Genomic DNA, 24,959 nt, shown 5'->3' with positions numbered 1-24,959 from the left:
AGTGTGTTGGCAACGCCTGTGCAAAAACAGTGATAAGGAATTGAGGGTCATCCACATTTGGCCTATATATAGCCTCTAAAGTAACCTGTGTGGACGTCAATCAGCCCTTGAGAATTATGTAGCGCCCATCCGGGTTAATCTGTGTGTTTGCAGGTGTCCAGCTCAAACCACGTCTGATCAATACCGAGAATCCCTTTGAGTAGTTGGAATATGGTGCTGAGTGCATCTCCCCCAGAATCTGTTGTGTAATCTAGGGTCCGTATCCTATTTCAGGTGAGGTTCTTGCAGAAAGCACACGTCTATGTGATGTCTAATTAAATATGTATGCATCAGTCTGGATTTTCTAAAGTTGTTAAGCCCTCTAATGTTCCAAGTGATGAATCTAGCCTCCGTCATGGTGCAGCTGGTATGTTCTATGGTACATACCTGTAGAAATCGAGCTCAAAGGTGCTAGGTTACTCGTATTATACCGGAGTACCAAAGGCATCTGGAATAACGGGTTAGATGAGTAATCTTACCTGTGATCTACTGTATGCATATACTGTATAGCTAACAACTGTATGTCTGAAGATGCTGGAAACACCCCATCTCTCCCTCCACCCACACCAACCTCCCAATTAGGTTGTGACATTTCACCCCCTCCCCCCTTTTTTATAATCCCTTTAACCAAAAAGCAGAAACACATGGGAGATCTCCCTTTGGGGGCTTGGGACGCTGGCATAAAGCTGCCTGTTGACAGGGAGGCCAGGCTGTGTCAGTTATATAGAATCCGACATGTGTGAAACTTGAGCCTTTACAGAGTCAAAGGGAATAAGTAACTCGTAGCTTAATAGGGTGGGAAACCCTGTGAACATATTTGTAAGAATATATACGGAATACCGTAGACCATTATATAAAACGAGAATCTAAGTAACTATGTCAGTCATTTTCACTCAAGTTCTGCTTTGATTCAGTTTACCGGGATGGGCAAGGCGGTGGCTTTCTGGAGCATATATGTTTAGTGTACTTAGGAGCTGCCTTGGCGTCTGTAAAGAAGCGTATCTGTCCTTCGTACGTTATCTTTAGCTTGGCCGGGTACAGCATAGTGTGAGGAATGGAGGCGTTTTGGAGGTTGCGCTTTACTGATGCGACAGGCCCGGCTCCAGGAATTTATATTTGGGTGGGCCAATGGTGCATTCGGGTGGGCCACTGAGTTAATCGCTGCCGGCATGACTAGCGGGGGGGGGATGGAGAGGGGGCAGGGGGTCACGCGTGGGGGGGGGGGGGGGGGGGGAGAGAAGGTTAATTTAATAATATATATTTTTTTAAGTCTAACTTTCTGTCTTCTCGACTCCTGCCCAGGATGCAAGCAGCCAGGCTCCCTGCCCAATGCTGCATAATTTCAGTGTCCCTGGTTATATCCATACACCCCAGCAGGAAGCAGTAAATGAGTGTGCTATCTGAAAAAATAACTTACAGGCGTAAACATTTTCAGTTGCTGGTTTTGATTGAAAGGGCTTTATGTTTTTTCCAAGGAAGAAGTACATGATCAAACATTTGGTCTCTCAAAAAGAACCATAACAGTTTCTGTGGTGGGCCTCCTTTGACTGAGGTAACTTAAAAGTTGCACAGTGGTGGCACTAGGGCCCAGGAAACTCGCTGCCAAGGGCCTCTGCTGACAAAATCTATACATTAAATGCCACATCTCAAAGAGACAGGTAAGGCAGGGTTAGTTTCTGGTTCAATTCTGAGTTTGAGATGGGAGGCTGGTAGAGCAGTGAGGATGCCTTTCCTGGCCAGCATGAATTGGAGTTGGGCCAGCCATCCACTGCGAGGAGGGATGGAGGGAACAGAACCCTGTTTTTTGCCCCTATCACCTCCTGTTCCAAGGGGAGTGAAAACTCTGGCCCGCAGGGGCAGCATCTCCTGTGGTGAGGCCTCACTGTCATACCCTAAGACAGAGGAGTTCAAACTTTTTTGCACGGAGCCCCCAAAGCAAAATGTTTTGAAGTCGGGGACCCCTGCAAAACTTTATTCCAAGGATTGGGAAACAGTTGAGGCAGGGCTGAGCGCAACGGCAGAGCTTTTGAGATCAAATCATGGATACTTTTTTGTAGCTCATAATCCACAGTAAATGTGAAACATATAATAGGGAAAATCATCAAACAATAACAGAAATTGACAAAAAAACAGTTCTCTCCATAATTTGGTTCTTGTGAGCCCCTCGCACTCCTGGGCCCCAATGGAATTGCACTAATGATAGCTGAGGCCCTAAGTAGCCCTCCACCTCCTCTGCCTCTTTCACAATTTACCGACCATGGCTATCTCTCCAATCTTGAAACAGGTTATCCATCCCTTTTTTGGTTTTATGTAGGGAGGACCCGGCCCAAGGGCATTGGGAAACTTTAAATAAGCACCATTTACATTACACAAACACAAGTTCATATTAATTTATTATATATATATTTGTTTTATTGTAGGCACTGGACTATTAAATGATTTGAGTTGAGCTGACAGGAGGACCTGAACTAGGTTCCAAAGTAGGACACAAATCCTCCCTTTTAGAAATAATGAGCTCCAACGTGCTGCCCCCACCTTTTTGCAGTAAAGGTGCTCTCATCTCTCTGTGAAACGCCCTTTGCAAAGCTTGACTGGTCACCTTTCTTTTGCTTTTTGCTATATTTGGGTATTATACCAGCATTAATGAGGTGAAACCAATGCCCAGATAGTTTTTACCACATGTAAAAATGACAAAGTAACAAATCAAATGTATGACAAAATGTTCTGTATAATGCCACATTATTTTCATTTTCATGACACATAATTTAGTCAACCCTGCCACATGATTTGGTCCTTCCCTGCTGCATAATTCCAGTGACCCTGGCTTTAATGGGCCTCTCATGACACTGGACCTTATGCAACTGGTTAAGCAACACACATAAAAGCAGCCCGAGGAGGTAATATATGCTTTATCTGATGCCAGAGTGCTTTCTACCACAGGCATGGAACGTGTAGCTCTATAAATACACTAGTTACTATTTCCCACTGTGAAAACCAGGTTTCAAATCTGCGACTCTGGTCACACAGAAATTTGCAGTGATTGCTTTAGATAACGGAGGTTTATAACGTAAGAGAGATGCTTTATCTGATGCCAGAGTGCTTTCTACCACAGGCATGGAACGTGTAGCTCTATAAATACACTAGTTACTATTTCCCACTGTGAAAACCAGGTTTCAAATCTGCGACTCTGGTCACACAGAAATTTGCAGTGATTGCTTTAGATAACGGAGGTTTATAACGTAAGAGAGAGTATATTTTCCCAAAATCCATTTCATTTGCTTTGTTTTTTCATTTACTGTGTGCGCATTTTTTATATATGCAATTATATGAAAATGAAAACATTTCATAGTTATTAGCATGTTGTGATTACCCTTGAGCCCCGTCTCCCTACTCAATGACAGTGCCCCAGGAAACACTCAGGATTAAAGGTGCAAACTTTTTATGCTGTTTAACTTCTGCATGTAAAAGAAGACAGCCTGTGAACTCAACAGATAAACGTACGCTTCCAGGCTATCTTTATTTACAATTTTTTCCTTGCAGACGCAGTTGTGCCCCCCTGGGAATGCAGTCACGGGCTCCCAGGGAGGCGCGCACCACCGTTTGAAGACCTGTGACCTAAGGCCAGGGCGGAAGCTCCCACCACATGCTGTGCCTGCTGGCTTTGGCCCATTGTAATTCTGTATGTGACAATGGGCCGCGATAATCTGTGCTGGGCTGCGCAGAGGCTGCAGCAGCCTCATAAATTCCGATCAGGAGAGCCAGACCGAACACCGATGGGGGCAAAAAACGGCTCACATCAAGCCTCGGGCCAAGGCCCAAGGCTCATGTTTGGATGGGCCAGGCTCAAGTTTGGGGGGTCCTGGCCCACCCGGCCCACCCTCTAGAACCGGGCCTGTGATGCGAACTCTCTGCGGGTGGCTTGCACCAAAGGAGTGTAGTCGGGGGTAAAGGAAAGAGTATTCCCTTGGTGTGTTACTGTCACCTTATCTCTTGCTGCTCTTAGAATCGCGTCTCTGTCTCTTATTCAGAAGGCGTGCAATTATGGGACGAGGTGCAGCACCCACTGCTGGCCTGGGACCTAATGAGCGATGGGCACGTTCAATGATCATCATTGGCGAAAGTGTCGGCTCAGAGAGTTCACGCAGCAAGCTTTCGATATATGGCTCCATTGAGTTCACGCAGCAAGCTTTCGATATATGGTTCTATTTTTGGGATGACGATGGTCTCTGGCAGACCAATAATTCTTGGGTTATTGCGCCGGGAGCGTGCTTCCAAATCCTGATTTTTAGCTTTAATCTCTTCCAGTACCCTTTCCAAATTTAGCAACTGTGCCTTAGATTCAGCGTGAGAGTATTCAGTATCTGAAAGTCTGTTCTCTAGGGTGTCTAGGCGAACTTCGTGAGTGTCTACTCTTTTTTTCACCCTGTCCAAGCTCGAAGTGAGGACATCAATCTTTTTGTTGATTTGTTTTGATGTTAGAGCATACATCCAGCAGTATTGTGCACAGGTCCTCCTCTTGATGTTCCCCCAAGTCTTTGGCGCCATGATCGGTGTCTGGTTCTTAGCCTGCATCTGTACTGCAGGTATGGCTCTTATTTTCAAATGGAAGTTTGGACTGTCGGGGTCAGTTTTCCCAACGTTTGCTACTGTGGATGTCATTAGTGAATTCCCTCCGCTTGTTGCAGCGGATCCGGAGTGCGAGTGACTATATTTAAGGATATTGTGGCCTGGCCAGCAGAGCCCCTGTGGAAGGCAGCCATAGTGCAGCTCAGCTAATCCGCAAAAAATGGGGTCTCAACATCTGCTCCTTTGCGGAAGACACACAGCTGATGATAGCTATCGAGGAAAGGCATGAGGATACCAGGGCAAAATTGAACAACTGCCTCACAGAGATGGCATTATGGGAGTCAGAACATTGCTTGAAACTAAATGTAGGGAAATCAGAAATCCTGCTCTTTGGAGAAGCTAACTTAATCTGGGAGGCCACATCGTGGCCACAAACCCTAGGAGATGCCCCAGCTCCCAAGCAATGTGCAAAAAAGTTGGCATCCTTATTGAAAATACCCTTTCCATGAAGGACCACGTGCAGGCCCTGTGTGGAAGGGGCGTCGCAACTCTGAAAATCCTAAGAAGACTTTTTCCCTGGATCCTACTGGATTGTAGAAGAACAGTTACGCAGGCCCTGCGTATCAGCAAGCTAGATTATGGAAATGCTCTATATGTAGGCATGGCAGAGTATCTCTTTATACACCTGTAGGTGCTACAAAACGCTGCAGCCAAATTGGTGTGTAATAAAAGCAGACTTAGCTCAGCATTGATGTGCATGAAACGGCTTCACTGGCTACCCATGCGACAAAGAGCAGTGTTAAAGCCGCTTAGTCATGCACACAGGCCCTGCACCATTGTGGACCTAGAATTCTACAGAATAAAATCTAATTCTACATCCCTACAAGGAGCCTAAGGTCACTCCATCAAGCGCCGGACAGGACATAGCATATAAGGAAAGTGAAGGCAGGAGGACGTTCATTCTCCTATCTGGCAGCCAAGAAGTGGAACAAACTACTCCAAGACTTGCACCGCACGGCGGACTATTAGCTTTTAGAAAGAAATTTAAAACTCACTTGTTCCCCAAGGCCTAATACCCGACAGCTCTACCACTCCCACTGACGGCCCTACTACAAATTATCGCTACATGGCGCTGTGATATCCTTCGGGATGAATGCTGCGCTCTATAAATAAATAAATAAATAAATAAATATAATAGCGCAGAGGGTTTGCTGCATATGTGGCGTAACGGCCAGAACTGCCGACGTTGGAACCGCGGAACCAGGTTCGAGTCTCGGCGTTGGCTCTATTTCCTGTGATACAGGGCAAATCACTTAATCGCCCTGTGCCAAAAAATGAGTGTGTAAGTCTGTAATGTAACTGGTACTTATGTAAAGTGCTCTGATACCTTTGGGTCGAGTTTGCACTGTATAAATCTAGAAAAAAAATTAGCAAAGATTTAACGATTTTAATGGTGTTCTCATTACAGCATGTAAAACCATGCTTATCAGCACCAGCAAAATCTACTGCTAACTCCCCACCTGCGCCTGATTTCTTTTGAGACCACATTTCGAAGCGTCTAGACACTCTTCAGAGTAGAGTCGCACTCTACAAATCCCCATCCCCATCCATTCATTTAATATCAGACAGGCATGCAGAAGCGTATTTTCTGCAAATAATTCCAAATTTCGACGTTAATTTGTGGGAATGCCATGCCTGCCGTTTGCAGCAACACGGTGAATGATTGCCGATCGAGGGTTATTTGCAAGACATAGTTCTATACTGTTGTTCAAAGCATCGCCAAGTGAGGGCGATGTGTGTGTGTCGCTTACCTTTTTATCGTTCGTAAGGTGTGCATAAGGCTTGGTTTGTTTAATGTTAAACCTGCTGGGTCGACACATCCTGTTGAGAGCCTTGCTGTGTGAGGTCACTTGTTTATTCTGTTCGTGTGCGAGCCCTGCCCGGGCAGGTGACTGACTGCTCATGACTGCCTGCTTTGCTGAAGCGCTCACAGGGCGGGAGGAATTTTACACAACTCTCAGAAGCCTGTATTTCCGCACGTCAAAAGCATGTTGGCTTGTGCAAACGCGCCGATGATGCTTCTGCAACACTATGTGATTACACGCCGTTTATTTACATGAACCGCGTGAAAGCGAGCATTGTGTGCGCCGCACTGACGTCACACTAAAGTCCACGTCAAATCATACGGCAAGCAACGAAGAGAAGCTTAAACAAGTGCTTTGCGTGTAGTGGACAAGCAACCGTTACCGCTTTATATTCAAGGGACACGGGAAGACTCGGGCGCGATAAGTATTAGGATAGCGCTCTAGGGTGGCTTCGTAGCACTAAAACGCCCCCTGCATGCTACAAGCAGGGACGCATTTTTGGTTTGAAGAATGTCTGGTTGTACCATGTCCTTTGCGGGAAGAGTCGGGTGGGCAGCCTGAGGTCGTGACACTTGGTCTGGCCTTGTTGCGTCAGACGCCGTGCTGCTGGTAGGAATGCACGTAATGTTTATGGAGGTGTTTGAAAAGAAAGCGCCTTATGCCCTTTGTGTTTTTTATACATCGCATCATAGAACCACACCACAGCATGGAGGGTGTGAGCAGGAAGCTGTTACCTGTATACGGCTGCCACTGAAGCTTTAAAGGTAATGGTTTTAGCCTTAATAGGGCCAGATGATGATGTGATTTACTCACTATATAAATACAGCATTATTATTTATTATTATTATGGAAATTTCTAAAGCGCCTGGTTACGCGCACCGGCGTGTCCCCGCGCTATGGTGAGAGACAATGAGGAGGCCTAAACTAGATTCAGCTACACAAGTATTGAACGGAACAAGTGGGTTTTGAGAGCTCTTCGGAACTTAACCTCTGAAGGTTCCAGACGCAGCTCTAACGGGAGCATGTTCCAACTCTTAGCAGGAAGGTGCCAGAAAGATCTACCCCCCATGCGCGCCTTGTTAATTTTGGGGATAGCTACCAAGCCAGTACCAGTGGATCTAAGCGTCCGCTTAGGTCTGTAAGGTCTGATAAGGCTCAGTAAAGGATTTATGCACCTTTCCCCCCAATGATGCGATGACACGTGCATAACGCCTTAAAGGCGATCCTTTCCCTGACTGGGAGCCAGTGGAGAGCCTCCAAGGCAGCTTTAGAGGCTGCTCTTCTAGGGAGCCTCAGCACCAGCCGGGCTGCGGCGTTCCATAGCACCTGAAGGCGACTTCTGACCGTGGCCCCCAGATAGAGAAGGGTTGGCGTAATCTAGTCGCAAAGTTACAAGGGCATGCACCAGCGTCCGCCTAGCACCAACGGGGAGCAGGTCCAAGATCTTCTCCAGGCCCTTAAGGATGCCAAAACACACCCCAACCACACGACCAATCTGGGGAGTGAATGACCGGTCAGAGTCAAACATCACCCTGAGGTTTCTGGCCTGCTGATAAAGCACAGGAGTGGTGCCTGCTGGCCACCATGCCGAGGACCACACAGACGGGCCACCCCCCACCACGAGCAACTCAGTTTTGGCACCATTCAGCTTCAGGCAGTTCTTAGACATCCATGAGGCAAGCTCCTGCATGCAGGCACTAAAGCTTGATGCCGCAACATCGGGCGCCCGTGACAGCGAGATGACCAGCTGTGTGTCATCGGTGTATGACACAATTTGCATGCCATGGCTCTCCACAATATTTGCTACGGGGGACACATACAGATTAAATAGGGTTGGGCTCAGGGCAGAGCCCTGTGGCACCCCTTGATCCAGATTGATCATACGAGAGTAATATTCCCCCTGTCTAACCTGAAAGCCCCTATTGGACAGAAAGGATTGGATTCACTTCAGCGCTGCCCCTGTAACTCCGCCCTTGTTCAGACACTGTAGCAAGGTGAAATGTGCTATAGTGTCAAACGCTGCGCTCAGGTCGAGTAGGATAAGGGCCATCGTCTGCCCCTCATCTACCCCTTGCCTGATGGTCTCAGTGGCCATAAGCAGCGCTGACTCAGTGGAGTGGCGTGAGCGAAAGCCAAACTGAGTTGGATGGAGCAGACTGGCCTCCTCCACATAAGCCATCAGCTGAAGATTGGCCACCTTCTCTGCCACTTTGGCCAGGTAGGGTAAGAGTGAAATAGGGCGGAGATTGTCCAACCTTTCCCAACTTAGATTTGGCTTTTTTTGGAGCGGAAGTACCACTGCTTGCTTCCATCTTTCAGGTACAGTATGAATCCTGAACGATAGATCCAGAACATCCCTAATGTAGGGCTCCAGGATCTCGATACTCCCCGCGAGCAGCTTCGGCGAGGCCGGGTCGCGAGGGGATCCTGACTTGATGGAGCAGCATATCTACCGCAGGCCTTCTGGAGGTGGAGTGAAAAAGTTCTCCAGCCTATTTTCACCCACAGCATCCTGTTCAGTCTCTCTGAAATCCGATCCCCTTCTGTCTCCTCCCGAAAAAGCAGAGTATATGGCAGCCACTTTTTCTGAGAAGAAAGCTGCAATATGGTTACATGATTCTTCTGAGACACTAGACGGGTCAACAGATGATCCACAGAGAGAAATTTCTTTATAAATCTTGAATAGCTCCTTCGTGGAGTTTTCAGCTTCCCCATTTCTGCCTGCAAAATAAGTAGCCTTGGAACGCCTGATTAAACTATGATAAGCTCTTCGTTTAGCTCTATACTCCTGTTTAGCCTGATCAAGAAAGGTCACCCTACACTGCCTTTCGAGTTGTTTACACTCCGCCTTTGCTCGGCAGAGCTCATCGCTAAACCAGGGGGCGGATTTCTGGGGTCTACTACAGGGATTCTTTAGACACAGAGGAGCTATATCGTCCAAGCCATCATTAATGCGACCTTCCAGTCTTTCGGATGCAGAATCAGCATCCTGACCTCCCGGTCTACCACCTTTAACCAGAGCAGTATCAAACTTGACTTTAGAAAAAGCCGCCCATTTACGACTGGGGTATTTCGGATTGGCCAGCTCTTGGGTGTTACCTGCCGGGACACTTATAACAAAAGGCACTAGAAAGTGATCGGACCAGGGAATTGGTATAGGAGTATTTACTTCGATTTCCTCCCAATTGGCAAAAATGGGGTCCAATAGGTGGCCCTTTTGATGGGTGGGGGCTTGAGATCTAAGGTGGAGTTGGAGAGAATGTAGTTCCTGGCAGAAGTCAGTAGCTCCCTTATCCAGTGAATCATCCAAATGAATGTTGAAGTCGCCCAATAGCAAAAACGTATCCCTACGTAGGGCCGCTTCTGTCATGCCTTCCATCAAGCTGGTAGTAAAACGAGTGAATGGGCCAGGAAAGCGATAGACCAGGAAGCCCTTCACCGTATTACCTGCATTAACCTTTATGGAAAAGGCTCCTGTCTCACTGTCAACAGTAGTGAGCGGTTCCAATTGACAGCATAGCGGTAGCTTAGATATTATCGCTATTCCACCACCTCAACCCGAGGCTCTATCTAACCTCACCATGATATATTCTCCCTGGAGGGAAGCAACTACATCTGGCTCTGAGTTGGAATCTAGCCACGTTTCGGTGAGGAATAGGAGATCAAATTTCATATCAGTGAGCAGATCATATATATCCAGCTTATCCTTACGCATGGATCTGGCATTCAATAACCCGCATATGAGCCTAATATCCTCAGCCTTCTGTGTATCTCTAATGTGCCAATTGTACTGGCACTCTTTACAGCTACTAACCTCTTCAGCCTTCAAGCTATGAAGGCAAGCCTTAGCGGTGTTGGGACAAAGGGCACGGAGTTGATGCGCACTCCACCGTATTATTGCCCCATTTTGTCCAGGGGTTGTGGCCCCTGCCCCCGTCCGGCCGTGGACGAGCGCAGACGGGTTTGCCTTTGGCGCGCCCGCTCCGCGCACCTGCTGCGCGGCCAGGTAGGCATCCGCCTTAAGTATCCCGCAGCCCGTCTGCCTCAGGAACACTATACCGCTAACCGACCTCCTGCGCACCGGAAGTGGCTGTCTCTACCTTCCATGCCCTCCGCACAACGGTGCTAGCCACCGCGTCGGACCGGGCGGGAAGGAAGGATGCCAAGATCAGCCCCCCGGTGTGCGGCCTTAGACAGGTAGGTCTAACAGGTAATGCGCTAACGGGTCACTTAGACGGGAAGCCTAAATAGCTATCCCGCCGTCAGCCCAGCACAAGCACGAAATAAAAATATTAAAATAGTGCGGATGAGCAGTTAAAATACAAGTACACGCTGGCGCCACACAACAGCAGCAATGGGCCCTGCCACTGCCCTCTCACCACCACAAAACAATACAATACAATGCATAGAAGGGTAAAGTGTTTCCTATTTTCACCTATTTTGGACCAAGAGGGAATGACCTTCACGTTGTGATACTTGAGCTGTGTGGCAGTTTAATTTGTAAAGAGGTGCTGGACGCCTTAATAAACAGGACGCAAACGGTTTTGTGTACAGGATGAATCTCTGCCAAAGACTGAAGTGAAGGACACTACTATTCACCCCAAAAATATTGGAACTCATGATCACTGTTGAACGCTTCCTCCACTGCCTTCAGTTCAGTTATCCACATCCTTCAGGTGTCAGTCGTCACCATGAAGATTAGCGGGCGTGTATAGTAAACCATGGACCTTAACATCGATATATTTTTTTTGTTGGCATTTCTTATAATGTGCTGCCAAAGCCTATTGCATATTTTCCTTGTTTATAGCCCTTACATGTTCGACAATTCTATGCCTGTGTGATCTTATCCTACTTTTGACGTAAATCTTTCCTCACCTGCATACCATTATGTAAACAGCACATTTGGTCAGATATGTAATCTATGTTTTGTACAATGTGTGTTTATGTTGTTCTAAAAAGTTTGACATTCATCAAGCACAAACTTACACACTAGGCAAATGCCACATTTAAAAAAGCCACATTTTTAAACTCCACACCAGTTCTGATCATTAACTCTCACAGGGTAAATTGGGTAATGGCATTTCAGGTAGTTGTCCCTCTCTGGAAGATAATGCTCAGGTGTTAGCATTGAACTTGTTTGTTGTTTAGGTTGGTTTCTCCTGTTAGAGAGATCCATGTGAAGCAAGGCAGACTTTCGCTTTGGGTGTTTGTTTATGTAAAACAAGAAAATGCTGTACGGGTCCGCAGCTACAGAAGAACCTGGCATGCATTCAGTTTTGCCGAAAGTGCTGTTGCCTCATCAGAGGATGCGCTTTTTAAAACATTATCTCTGCCAAGCAGGTGGGGTCTTTAAAGATGGCAAGGAGCCCTTATTGAGCAGGCAGAGGTGCAGGTTTCCACCACACCAGCATCCTCCTACATAAATGCGGCCCATAGTTTTTGTTTTATTGCATACTATTATTGTTTTTTTTGTGTTTTAAGTTTTGCAATCTTTGTGTCTGCATTTTTCTGTTTCCATCAGACAATGGTCATGAGATATATATATATATATATATATATATATAATATGAAATAAATGGTATGATATGATAGGCGTACGTAGGAGGGGTGTACTTAATTGGTGTGTGGTATCTTGCCTTCTGCACTACTTTGTCTTAGTGTGGAATCTCAAGAAGGAACACAAACCCACTTGTAGCTGTATCCAAGATGTAGCTTTATTTACAAGATGAAGTTACTGGATAAGCAGCATTGTAATCCAAAGTAATCAGGTATTCGATGGAAAGCCCCACCGGGAGGAGCAACACTGCTGCTCAGCCTTCAGCAGCAGGGTTGCAACATTCCATGACATCATAGAGACTGGCTGAGTAGCAGAGGACACAGAGAAAGGACAAAGTAGTGCAGAAGGTAAGATACCACAGTTTTCTGTTGCCTTAATCAGGGCCGGAGTGGGCATCGGGTGTCTCCCTGGGAGGTTGGAAGGGGTTTTCTTGTTTTCATCGGTGCGGGCTGGTTTTGTTACTGGGGGCCGGTTTTATTGGCACCCTGTAACATAAGCAGCAGTGCACATTTAAGCACCCCATCCTCTGCCTTTTTCCCCTCCCCCCTCAGTGGGGAGGGGGCTGGTCCGACAACACTGCCAGGGCTGCTTTGGGTTTTCCAGTCCCGCCCTTGCCTCAATACACTTTATTCCCTAGGCCTTTATATGTTTAGCTTTGGCCGTGTTCCAGTACTGACTGCATAATGTTAATATTTCCACTCAGTGATAATGGAGGAAGCTTAGCAAAACAAGCGTCTCTTCATCTCAGTTTTGTATCTGCTATTGATTTGAGAAGCTCGTCAAATTGGTGACAATTCATTCAAAGGAATATCTCCGAAGAAAGCAGACGTTTGTGCAGTTTAGTCTACTGTCTCTTTTTGGTTTTAAAATAGTTCTGTTTTATTGCCAATTTAAAATGAATGTGGTATTCTCCTGTACATTTTTAGATTGGGAACTACAAGCGCACAGTAAAGCGGATTGATGATGGGAACCGTCTTTGCACGGACCTTATGAATTGTATTCATGAGCGTGCCCGAATTGAGAAGGCCTACGCGCTACAGCTAACAGAATGGTCGAAGAGGTGGAAACAGATGGTGGAAAAAGGTAAGGAAGCGGCTAAATCGAATATACCTGTAGAAATCAAAGAACGTTTATTCTGAGTAAAGGAGTTTAATGAGAGACTTAGTTAAATTTCATATTTACTATTTATTGGGATTGGTGACATGCACTCCATAAAATGTTACTTTTTAAACCTGGGTGAATAAAAAATGTAAGCTCACTTCATTTCCACACCTATCAACCAAAAATGTTTCCTTCCGTCAAAATCCAGCAACATAATAAGTGTATAGAGTTTCCCATTGTTTGTATTTCACCTATTCTAAAAGCTCACAAGTACTTCCAAATGCCATTCTCTTCTTTTAAGAAATAAAAGGCTCCGCTTTCGTCAGTGCAGTGATCCTATTTCCCTTGTAGAGTCTGTTGGAGGTCAACCATCTTCACTGATTGGCTTGTTCAAGTGGCATTCACATTTTGCTTCTTGCCATCACAACTTACAGTATAGAGCAATGGACAAGCCAACGTTAGCCCTTGGCTCTCGTCACACGTGCACATCCACTTAAAATAGCAATCCTTCAATGCCAGTGCTGGTGGACAATTCCAATGCTTACAGAGAGCTTTGGTTCAGCCCATTGATTACCATTAGTTGGCATTGCTTGCATTTTTAATTTCCTGAAGCTCTGTGTTAACCTTCCTGGCCTTGAATGGATCAACTCAAGGGACACTGACTCTGTAGCCCTCCTACCCGTGGGGAGGTAAATGAACGCACCTTAATTACCTTCACCAGTCAGGCCTTGGTCAAGTCCTTGAGGGAAAATAAGGCCCTACTTGAGCAATGGGGAATACAAATGGCATGGCCAGCTGTTAACAAATGACCGGTGATGCTCTTACCTAAGGGACTAAAAAAACAAAGAGAAAGCTGACCACACATGTGAAGAACAGAATAGACCAAAGCACATTCAGAAATCCGTACTAAAGGACACAAAAAATGCAACCAGACTTCGAAAATCTCATATGGTGAACTAATAATAAAGACAAGCCGTACAGGGGAAGAGCGACCCTGCTTCGTACTACAAACAAAAAACACAGACTGGGCATGGTTCCCAAGATCAGTAAGTACCTGGTCATAGCACGCGGAAGCTCCCAATTCTGAACACCTTGAGAATAAGCTCTTGGAACCTAAGAGGTTTAACTGATTCAGAATTAAGGAGGAGTTAATTTTGCAACTGAGTGATACAGATATCATTTCACTTCAAGAAATGTGAACCCTTCACTCAACTCCCTGGCATGACTTTACAGGGTACAAAGTCCCAGCAATCAAATCACAGGCAGGGGTGTGTGCCTCAGGAGCTGTTTCAATTTATGTAAAAAATGAATGGTTTGTAATCACAGTAGTACTTATCAAGGGGAAGGGAGACTTTATTTTTCTTTTGGTAACCCAAGCCAACAAATCAAACCACAACACGATAACCATAACTCATAATGGGGAGTATCGCCTAAAAGATGGGCCTCTGTAATAATCCCTGTATTTCAGGCATACATGCTCGGGTCATCCATACCAGATACATGGAGAGGTTTGCTCCTTTTACCTTTACACAAGAAAGGGTACTGCTCCTGTCCGGGAAACGATCGATCGGCTGATGGCACTGCGGGATATAGAAAAGCTATGCAATGAGTCTAAATAAGGAATTGCAGGAATGGCAGCAGAGAGGAAATTGATCCCTCCATACGAGACTGGATTTCAAAAGGCTGCCATATTGAAGACAATCTAGTCTGCATTTCCCACCTGAATGAAGCGACAATGGCAACCAAGTGTAAGGCCCTATATGTAGGGCTCATTGACTTCAGAACAGCATTCAGCAATGTTTCGAGAGAGAGAAACTATGAACCAAGCTACATGACTCGGGCATTCCGTCTCTTCTATTAAGGGCAATTCTATCACTGTACACCAATACCTGGGACAACGGTAAAAGTAAGCACAAGCTGGACCACCTCCGCGAAAAAATTATTTCCACCAGAGAAGGCCAGCCTCAGAGTTCTGACACTTCAGTATGCAGACTGCATGGTACTCCTTGATCAAATGGCGATAGGTCTACAGAGACTTTTAAACACTCTATCTACCTATTGCACAGCCAGTAACTTAAAGATGAATGTTTCAAAAATGAAGGGGATGATCATTTTCCCCAGACTCCTAAAAAGAGGAACGTGGTTTATCTGTGGAAGTGTAATTGAAGTTGTGGACACCTGCAAATAACTTGTGATATGGTTGGCCAGCAGGGGTTGCACTGCTCTGCATATTCTTTCCCAACAGGCATATTCATTAACGTGGCCTTTCCGTAAACTACAAATGTCAAGGGTGAACCCTGATTTGTGAAGGTGATGGGCAGCAAACTTCTCCCAACAATTTCGTATGGAGCAATGGCCTTTAGAGATAAGTTGGCAAATTGGTTGGACCGAGCACAATACGTGTGTTACAGAAGAGTTTCTCCTTACCGGACTGTACTACACATGTCCAAATTCGTCTAGAATTTTGCAGGCCTTCACAACTTCTGATACTGACGGCAATATTTATAGCTTATTGCCTCAAAGCTAAACAAGCCAATATACATTAAAACATGCCATTTGGGAAGTAATAAGCACCCCACAAACAGGATAGCGCAGCTACTGGAATACTGCAGTAAATGTCCCAGAGGCACGAGAGATCTGGACAGGTAATCTTCCTGCACTCTTAACATCGAAATTGTTGATAAAACAAGCAAAAATAATTTCAAGGGAGAAGGATGTGCGGACACTGAAGGAAAAGGTGCACACCTGGGCAATAATGCTGTATGAACCAGGTGTCCTCCGATTTATCTCCCCCATATCTCTTGGCAAGGAAATGAAAAAGCAGCTGATGAAACTAAGATTTAGTTTAATTCTCTTAAAAGCCTAAAGAAATTCAATGACAACAGGCAATGCAGACTCTGTGCACGGGAAGAGGAATTCTTGTTCCACTTCCTCTTGAATTATCATAAGTTGCTCCCACTAAGAAAGTTCTGAGTACGTCCAATATTGCGAAGAATAAACATCAGGACCTGCTTGGACGGCATCCAATTATGTTTGAAAGGTGAATCAACTTAATTAGTTGCCTGGTTTCTGATATTCCTCAAAAGCACTTTAGCAGCTCTGCAGTCAACATGATCTCCATTGGAGGAAAGATAACATCGCTGCTACAGATGATCTATGTTGGCAGGTTTTTAAATACCATGACCGTACCCGGCCCTTAGAGATGGATCACCTACTAGAAGCCTGAAAGGGAAATCACTTCAGCGAGCCGCTTGATTTCTGAAACTCTACAAAAGCACTTTTTCAGTTTTAACAGACAACATAATCTCTGTTGGAAGGCATATAATATTGCTGCTATAGACTGTCCATGTGACATGCTGTTAAATACCTTGCGCTGTACCTAGCTTTTAGGGATGGCCTTCCTATTGGAAGCCAATTGTGCACCTTGGGCATCTGACAAACTGTCCTTTTTGAAAGCAGAACTTGAAAATATTTAGCACTTTAACGTCACCGCCCCGACGGTACAAGGTTGTTCCAGTACTACGGTTTTAGATTTTTACCAAAGGAGCAGCTCTTTTTAACAGTATGTATGGTTTTGCTAAAACGTAAGTTAAGTATTAACCCCTGAAGAATACTTTTTTAGCAGTATTGTAACGATTTTAACTAATCGTTCAATAAAGAATATCTATCTGTTGTTTTGATTGTGATAACTTGAATCATACCACTGATTGTGTTCAGACAGAGTCACTCCTGAGGCGGAAGCCGGGAGCCACAGAATTGAATCCTTCGTTTTAATTGTGTATGCTGTGATTTTAAAGCGTGTTCTCATTTACTTACTTTGCTAATCCTGACACCACCTTAACATCGCCGATCAGCTGACTACTTGCTGAATTGGTAAAACGCTCGTTTCTCCGCCGCCATTGACACGAGCGAGGAGCCCAGAGACACGCCCATCTCTCGTGGCCACGCCCCCTTCCCAATTTAAACAGAGCGCGCTGACCACTAGCGCTGCCCTGTAGACAGAGTCACTCCTGAGGCGGAAGCCGGGAGCCACAGAATTGAATCCTTCGTTTTAATTGTGTATGCTGTGATTTTAAAGCGTGTTCTCATTTACTTACTTTGCTAATCCTGACACCACCTTAACATCGCCGATCAGCTGACTACTTGCTGAATTGGTAAAACGCTCGTTTCTCCGCCGCCATTGACACGAGTGAGGAGCCCAGAGACACGCCCATCTCTCGTGGCCACGCCCCTCCTACGCCTAAGCTCCTACTATAAAACGATGAATACTTGCCGGAAGCGCAGCGGACGTGCGCAGCGGGCGCGACGATGGCGCGCCGAAGCCGCGCCAAAGGGGTGCCAGTCTGCGCCAGTCCGCGCCGGACCCGCGCCCAGGGCCCAAACTCCAAGCCTGCCTCCACACCCTCCTAGTAAGTCTCTGAAATACTCCTCCTCCAACCTGACAGAGATTCGAAACACCATGCTCTGCCAGAACTGCCCACTTCTTAACCTAGACGCGCATTCCGACGTAATTCATAAAGCCTGCCCTAAATGCTATCTGAAACCCATCCACCCCCTCACTCAGATACCCCTAACACCAGGGGCACCGCACAATGAGACCACGAGCATCAAGTGCGCTCTGGTGAATGCTAGATCTATGTGTAAACACAATGAAGAGGTGGCCGAATTAATATCGGCACACAAACTGGATATTCTGTTCATAACAGAAACATGGGCCGACCTGGCCTCTGATCCCGATCTTGTTGCAGCCATTCCCGAGGACTATTACATTGTCAGACAAGACAGACCGACCGGAAAAAAAGGAGGCGGTCTCGCTATAATCCTACGGCAAAACCTAGCAGTAAAAACCGGCACTTCAATCACCATCCCTGCTGAAACATTATCTTTTTCTATTACGCTCTCCCACACCCAAGTGTTCAATGGAGTCCTGCTCTATCGTCCCCCAGCGGCCCGAACACCTTTTCTCCAATCTATTAGCACTCTACTAGAAACAGTGCCAGAAGTCTCTGACTTTACAATACTCGGAGATTTTAATTTTCATTTAGAAAATACATCAGACAAAGATACGCTGAGTCTGATTGAGGACCTTAAAGCCGTTGGCCTAGACCAGCTGGTCACCTCACCCACACACAAAGCAGGTCACATTCTTGACGGACTGTTCACGAATAACCCAGCCATTACCCCCCCTACTGTAACTCCCATTGTATGGTCAGATCATGCCGTGGTGGTCTTTTACATCTGTGTTAAGAAACACAAAAATCAACCCTTTGCAAATAAGCAACAGAAGCTCAGTAGGGACTGGAAAAATATAGATATGAACACACTAGCCGAGATTCTTGAAAATACTAAACCACCCATAGAATCAGACCCTCAACTAGCGGCAAACAACTACAACCAATGGCTAACAGATACCTTCAATCAAATAGCGCCTCTAAAAAGAGTGCGGTCAAATCGTACAACACCATCTGCCCCATGGTTCTCTGAACGACTACGAATAGAAAGACAGAAATGCCGCAATCTAGAAAGGCGTTGGCGAGTCAAGTATGACAACAACGACAAAGAAAGGTACAAACTAGCGCTATCAAATTACAGAAAGACGCTAAGATTGGAAAAAAGCAAATATTTCTGTGAACAGATAGAAAAAGCACAGAATTCCAGCAAAAAATTATATCAGACAGTGGCCACACTAACAACGATACCAATAGCTAACACTAATGAAACCTCCCAAGACTTCTGTAATAAAATGGCCGACTTTTTCAGGACCAAGGTAACAGAAATCTTCGATAAATTTAATAACATCACAAATGAGGAACTGGCAGATAACACCAAGAATATGGAACTTACATCCTCATCTCTGACTAAATTTATCCCTCCATCACTGCTAGAAATAAAAGATCTTATCAAAACCACCATGTCAGGCTCCCCCCTTGACCCTTGCCCACCAACCATTATCAAATTAACATCCGATGTGGTAGCACCAATCCTGGAGAACATCTGCAGCACTATCTGTGACACAGGAAAATATCCCCAAAACTGGAAAACTGCTATAATAAAGCCACTTTTAAAGAAACCAACCCTTAACACCTTGGAATTAAAAAGCTATCGCCCTATAGCAGCCCTCCCCTACCCTTCAAAAATACTTGAAAAAGTCATAAATAAACAGCTGGCAAACTACATCGATCAAAACAACCTGTTAGATAACACCCAGTTCGGGTTCAGGAGTGGACATGGAACGGAGACGGCGCTCATCAAGGCCTCTGAAGAGATCAGACAGATCATGGACCAGGGCGGTTCAGCTGTACTAATCCTGCTGGATCTATCAGCGGCCTTTGACACGGTCGATCACAACATCTTGATCGACCGTGTCAAAGCCTTGGGCATAAGGGGCAGGGCTGCGGAACTGCTGACCTCATTCCTGGCCAATAGAGAACAGTCAGTGAAGATGGGGAACTTCTATTCACCATCGTTTGTACTGCCCTGCGGAGTCCCCCAGGGATCCTCGCTGAGTCCGACGCTTTTTAACATCTATGTGTCGGACTTGGCGAGGGTCATTAAAACCTATGGAATGGGAGTGACTTCGTACGCCGACGATACTCAGTTGGTGCTCGCAGTACATAAGAACGGGATCGAAGTGGCAGCCAACTTTCAGACTGGGATGAGAGCCATTAGTCGCTGGATGGACAGTAATTGTCTAAAACTGAACACGGATAAGACCGAGGTGATGGTGTTTGGAGACCTAAAACCATCGTGGTCTCCGATCTGGTGGCCACCGGAAATGGGCAACCCACCCATCCCAGTCCCAAAGGTTAGAAACCTAGGATTGTTGTTCGACAGCAAACTAAGTTTCACCAACCACGCAAATGCAGTAGTCTCCTCTGCCTTCTTTACGCTGCGGAAGGTGAAAAAGATACTACCCTACCTTCCACTATCGGCAGGGAAAACCCTGATGTCCTCCTTGGTGTTATCCAAGGTGGACTACTGCAATGGGCTTCTGCTGAATGCCCAGGAGCAGGTCTTTAAAAAGCTACAAATGGTGCAGAACGCCGCGGCGCGAATTCTGACCAAAACTCCCAAGTTCGCACCGATCTCATCAGTCATTTACCAACTGCACTGGCTCCCAGTAAAAAAGAGAACAAAATTCAAGGCTTTGTGTATTATATACAAGGCACTGAATAGACAAGGACCCGACTTTTTTAGGGAATCACTGCAGCTGTATGCTCCCAAAAGAGCGCTAAGATCTGCCTCCTCCGCATCACTATGCATTCAACGAGTGAGAACAGTCACCTGGGGAGATAGACGCTTCTTGGTGGCCGCCTCGAGGCTCTGGAACTCCCTGCCCCATCACATAAAAACCAGCCCCTCACTGTTGCTCTTCAGAAAGCAAGTGAAGACATGGCTATTCACTCAATAATGCACAGGTAGTGCCACTATGTCTGCCCAGCGCCGAGACACCATTCGTGGTATTTGTTCGCGCTTTAGAAATTTATAAATAAATAAATAAATAAAGTGAACCACTTTTTAGGTCTCACCTGCAACAGTGCATGCCCTGCATGTGCTCTTGTGTGTGCTGGTTATTGTATTCAACAGGCTTGGGGCCAATCCATTGCTTACCATTCGTTGGCTTCATTATCACTCTTATTTTCTGCCTCCCAATTGGGCTGCGTGTGCCTGCTTCACTTCCTGTTCTTTCATCTGGAGCATGGACCAAGTACAGATTGATTGTCTTTGATTAGTGTCTTTCCGCTGCCACTTGCGGATTGAGGTACTTTTTTTCTTATTCACCATTGTTGCTTGCCCCGTTGTCTGTTGTTTTTCCCCATTTCCATCCCCAGTTGTCAGTTTTGCTTTTTAATATACCACCCCCATTGTCTGTGTTTCTTTTACCCCCTCACAATCCCACTGTCCGTGTTGCTTTGACCCCCTCCTATCCCCTGTTGTCAGTGTTGCTTTTACATGTTACCACCCCGTTGTCTGTGTTGCTTTTACCCATTCTCACCTCTGTTGTCCTTGTTGCTTTTACCCCCTCTTGCTCCCCCATTGTCGTGTTGCTTTTACCCTCTCCCACCGCCCCGTTGTCTATGCTGTTTTGACCTCTTTCCAACCCCATTGTCTGTTTTGCTTTTAACCCTTGTGACCCCTCCCTCCCTTTGTCTGTGTTGCTTTTACCTTCCTCCAGCCCCCATTGAATCATACCACTTGAAAACCATTTTTCAACAGTGAAAACATTGATGCACTGGGATTTACATTTTTTTCTGCATAATCAGTGTATTTCTATGTTAGTGTAACAAACCTTTTTGCCAGGAAGACCGAGGATTTCATCCACCTTGTCTATGGTAAATTCCTACAACTTCATCCAATGTTTTGGGCATAACCGTGATTAGAAACTGAAGGTAACCTCTCTCCTGTACATCACTGTTCCACCAATTGCAGAGCCAACGTTTCTCTGGATTTCTTATAAACCAAAACCACGTAGCCATCATCCCCTGGTGCCTTCATTCCCAGCATTCCCTTAATAGATTTCAAAATCTCATCCTTTATAATGGGTTTTCTCTAGATGGTCTGTCCTTCCGTTTTAAGCTAGTGAGTTGCAGGACTGTCCAATTTGAATGCTCTCCTTTGTGCCCTTGATCTCTGATCAGAAATCCCGATAGAGGTTCTCTTTTTCAATCTATCTCAGTTTGTGTTTTAATTTTTACAAGATATTTTATCAACTTTGTTTTATTTATTGTTGACAGAAATCTTCTAGAAAGGTGTTACAATGTTTAAAAACTAAACATGTTGTCCCATATCACCGCTATTATCTTGATATATTACATACATTAACACAGGCGCATAATCATGCTGTGATGATATTCATGGAATAGAGTACTAAAATTTGTCTTAGGGGGGAAAGACAAAAAGCGTTGAGATAAGGGTCAATTGACAAAACCACTGAAGTACTGCAGTCCCTCTATCCCCTCTGTCCCTTCCCTGCCGGAGTAAGGTTAACTGCACTACTCTTAAAGTCTCCAAAGAGACCTAGATTCTGGAATCTAATATTTTAAACTTGCCCAGGGTACAACCTGATAGTTCCATTAGTTTAACAGTCACCCACAGTTTTCTTTTACTATTTACAGGAAGAATCTAGCTGAGTCCACATGTGAGAACATAAAACATTTGCCTTTATGCTCCACCCTGACCCATGCTGGAGGTCTCACTGATCCTGTCACCCCTTTAGCTACCAGTTCTTTCAGATTTCCAGAAATGCCTTCCTCCTTGCAAGTGTGCCCGTCTTTGGTCAAGAAAAACAATAGTATCGCAGGGCCTGAGGACACTGTTTTTTTGCTTTAACGCTTCTCTCTGAATGTTTCCTTTTCACAATTAGTTCAAGCATCACAGGAACTCCCTGTTAAGTCCTGGAAGCAAGTTTTTGTCTCATTATTCCTCTTTGCTACCGTTTGCATCATATGAACCATCCTTTCTTGTTCAATATCTACTGTTTTTTTTCCTTTCTGCTTGTTCTTCCAGTTTTTTCTCCATTTATGTTACTGTATTTCCAACCCTTTGTTTTCAGCACCAGTTTTGTGCACAACTCTTCAATAGAACATCAATCAATCAAGGGATTTGTAAAGCGCGTTACTTGCCCGCTAGGGTCTCAAGGCGCTGGGGGAGAGGGGGGCAGCTGCCGCTAGTGGTCGAAGAGCCAGGTCTTGAGCAGTCTTCTGAAGGCCGGGAGGTCTGCGGTCTGTCGTAGGTGGAGGGGGAGGGCATTCCAGGACTTGGCAACACGGTGGGAGAATGATCTGCCCCCGGAAGTGGTTCTGTGGATGCGTGGGACGGCGGCCAGGGACAGGTCGGCGGAGCGGAGTTTCCTGTTGGGTACGTCTAGGCGAGTCTTTTGTTGAGAAAGGCAGGGCCGGTCTTGTGGAGTGCTTTGTGTGCGTGGATCATTAGTTTGAATGTGATTCTTTTGTCGACGAGGAGCCAGTGCAGGTCTATCAGGTGCGGGGTGATGTGGTCCCTGCGCGGGACGTCAAGGATCAGGCGTGCTGAGGCGTTCTGTATTCTTTGGAGTCTGTTGATGAGCTTGGACTGGGCTCCGGCGTAGAGGGCATTTCCGTAGTCAAGTCGGCTGCTAACGAGAGCGTGGGTGACGGTTTTCCGTGTGTCCATCGGTATCCATCTGTAGATCTTGCGGAGCATGCGGAGGGTGTGGAAGCAGCAGGAGGAGGAAACTGCGTAGACTTGGTTGGTCATGCTGAGCTTGGAGTCGAGGATGATCCTAGGTTGCGTGCGTGGTTGGTAGGTACCGGGGGGGGTTCCCAGTGATGCTGGCCACCAGGAGTCGTCCCACGCTGAGGGGTTAGGCCCGAGGGTGAGGATCTTAGTCTTGTCCGTATTCAGCTTGAGCCTGCTTGCCTCCATCCAAGCGGCGACGGCCTTCATGCCCTGGTGTAGGTTGGATTTGGCAGTGAGGGGGTCCTTGTTGAGAGAGAGGATCACCTGGGTGTCATCGGCATAGGAAATTATGTTCAGGTCGTGTAGTGTGGCGATGCGAGCGAGGGGGGCCATGTAGACGTTGAACAGCGTTGGGCTGAGGGAGGATCCCTAGGGGACGCCGCAGATGGTTTTGGTGGTTCCAGAATGGAACGGGGGGAGGTGGACTCTCTGGGTTCTGTCGGTGAGGAAGGAGGTGGTCCAGTCCCAGGGCCTTGTCTCGCCGTTGTCTAGTAGGATTTTGATGTCTGTGGCGGCGATGAGGGCTGTCTCGGTGCTGTGATTGCTGCGGAAACCTGACTGGGAGGGGTCCATGATGTTTTTGTCTTCTAGGTAGCGGGTGAGCTGGGTGTTTACGATCTTTTCATGGCTTCGGAAGCAGGAAGATGGGCCGGAAGTTCTTGAGGCCGCTCTGGTCAGCCTTGGGTTTCTTCAGGAGGGCGTTGATCTCGGCGTGCTTCCAGCTCTCCGGGAAGGTCGCTGTTTCGAAGGAGAGGTTGATGATGTTACGCAGGTGGGGTGCGATGAGGCTGTTGGCTTTGTTGGCGATGTGGTGGGGGAGAGGGTGAGACGGGGAGCCTGAGTGGGTGGTGCTCATGGTCTTAGTTATGTCTTCGGTGCTCACGTTGGTCCAAGTGGTCAGAGGGTCGTGGTTGGTGGGGCTTGGGGGGGTTCATCGTGGCGGGGTCTGTAGGGTGCGTCTGGGGGTTGAAGCTGTTGTGGATGTCGGTGATCTTGCGGTGGAAGAAGGCCGTGAGGGTGTCGCACAGGGCTTGCGATGGCGGGATGTCGTTGGTGCAGGAGCTAGGAGTGGAGAGTTCTTTCACGATATTGAATAGCTCTTTGCTGTTGTGGGCGTTGTTGTCGAGGCGGTTTTTGAATGCGGCTCTTTTGGTGGTCCTGATGAGGTGCTGGTGGTTGCGGATGGCCTTTGTGGGCTGTGCGGTTGGCGGGAGTTTTATCATAGACGTTAGAAGAGTCTTCTCTCCTGGGCAAGTCCAGCCTTTTTCGAGGATTCATCAGTCCCTTCTTTGCATGTTTTCTTTCTGCCTTTAGGGTAAAATCAATCTTTCTGATGCCTCCATTGAGTCAGGGTTGAAAGGAACTCTAGCAGGTTACTCACTTGATGGTCTTTTTATCTCCGTGCCTTCCATGTGACTCAAGGATCTTAGCACTAAGGGGCCAGGTGGTGATTCCGACTGATGTGCTGCCTTCTCAGAGTTGCCTCTTCAAGGCCTAGCTTTCTTCAGCTCACTCCGCTTCTCAATGGTGCCACCGAGGGACCACTTAAAGGCTTTTGCCCCAGCTAAGCTGCAGCACACAAGTCAGCAGACTGCTTCACTTAGTGTCCATGC

The 24,959-nt window shown here is 46.5% G+C and overlaps 1 protein-coding gene across 6 annotated transcripts in view; it reads left to right on the top strand.

The window, feature by feature from the left end:
- PACSIN2 (protein kinase C and casein kinase substrate in neurons 2) overlaps window positions 1-24,959 on the top strand; it is a 524,922-nt gene that overhangs the window by 259,163 nt on the left and 240,800 nt on the right. For all 6 annotated transcript variants that reach the window (XM_086922160.1, XM_086922135.1, XM_086922175.1 and 3 more), the window contains exon 3: window positions 12,954-13,110. In XM_086922160.1, coding sequence (XP_086778286.1) covers window positions 12,954-13,110 — 157 coding nt within the window. The remainder of the gene's footprint in view (window positions 1-12,953; window positions 13,111-24,959) is intronic.

The sequence above is a fragment of the Lissotriton vulgaris genome, chromosome 1_1 (assembly GCF_964263255.1).
Source record: "Lissotriton vulgaris chromosome 1_1, aLisVul1.2, whole genome shotgun sequence".
Lineage (NCBI taxonomy): Eukaryota > Metazoa > Chordata > Amphibia > Caudata > Salamandridae > Lissotriton > Lissotriton vulgaris.
Note: the sequence above shows the minus strand (reverse complement) of the source record. Positions and strands in the feature narration are given on the sequence as shown.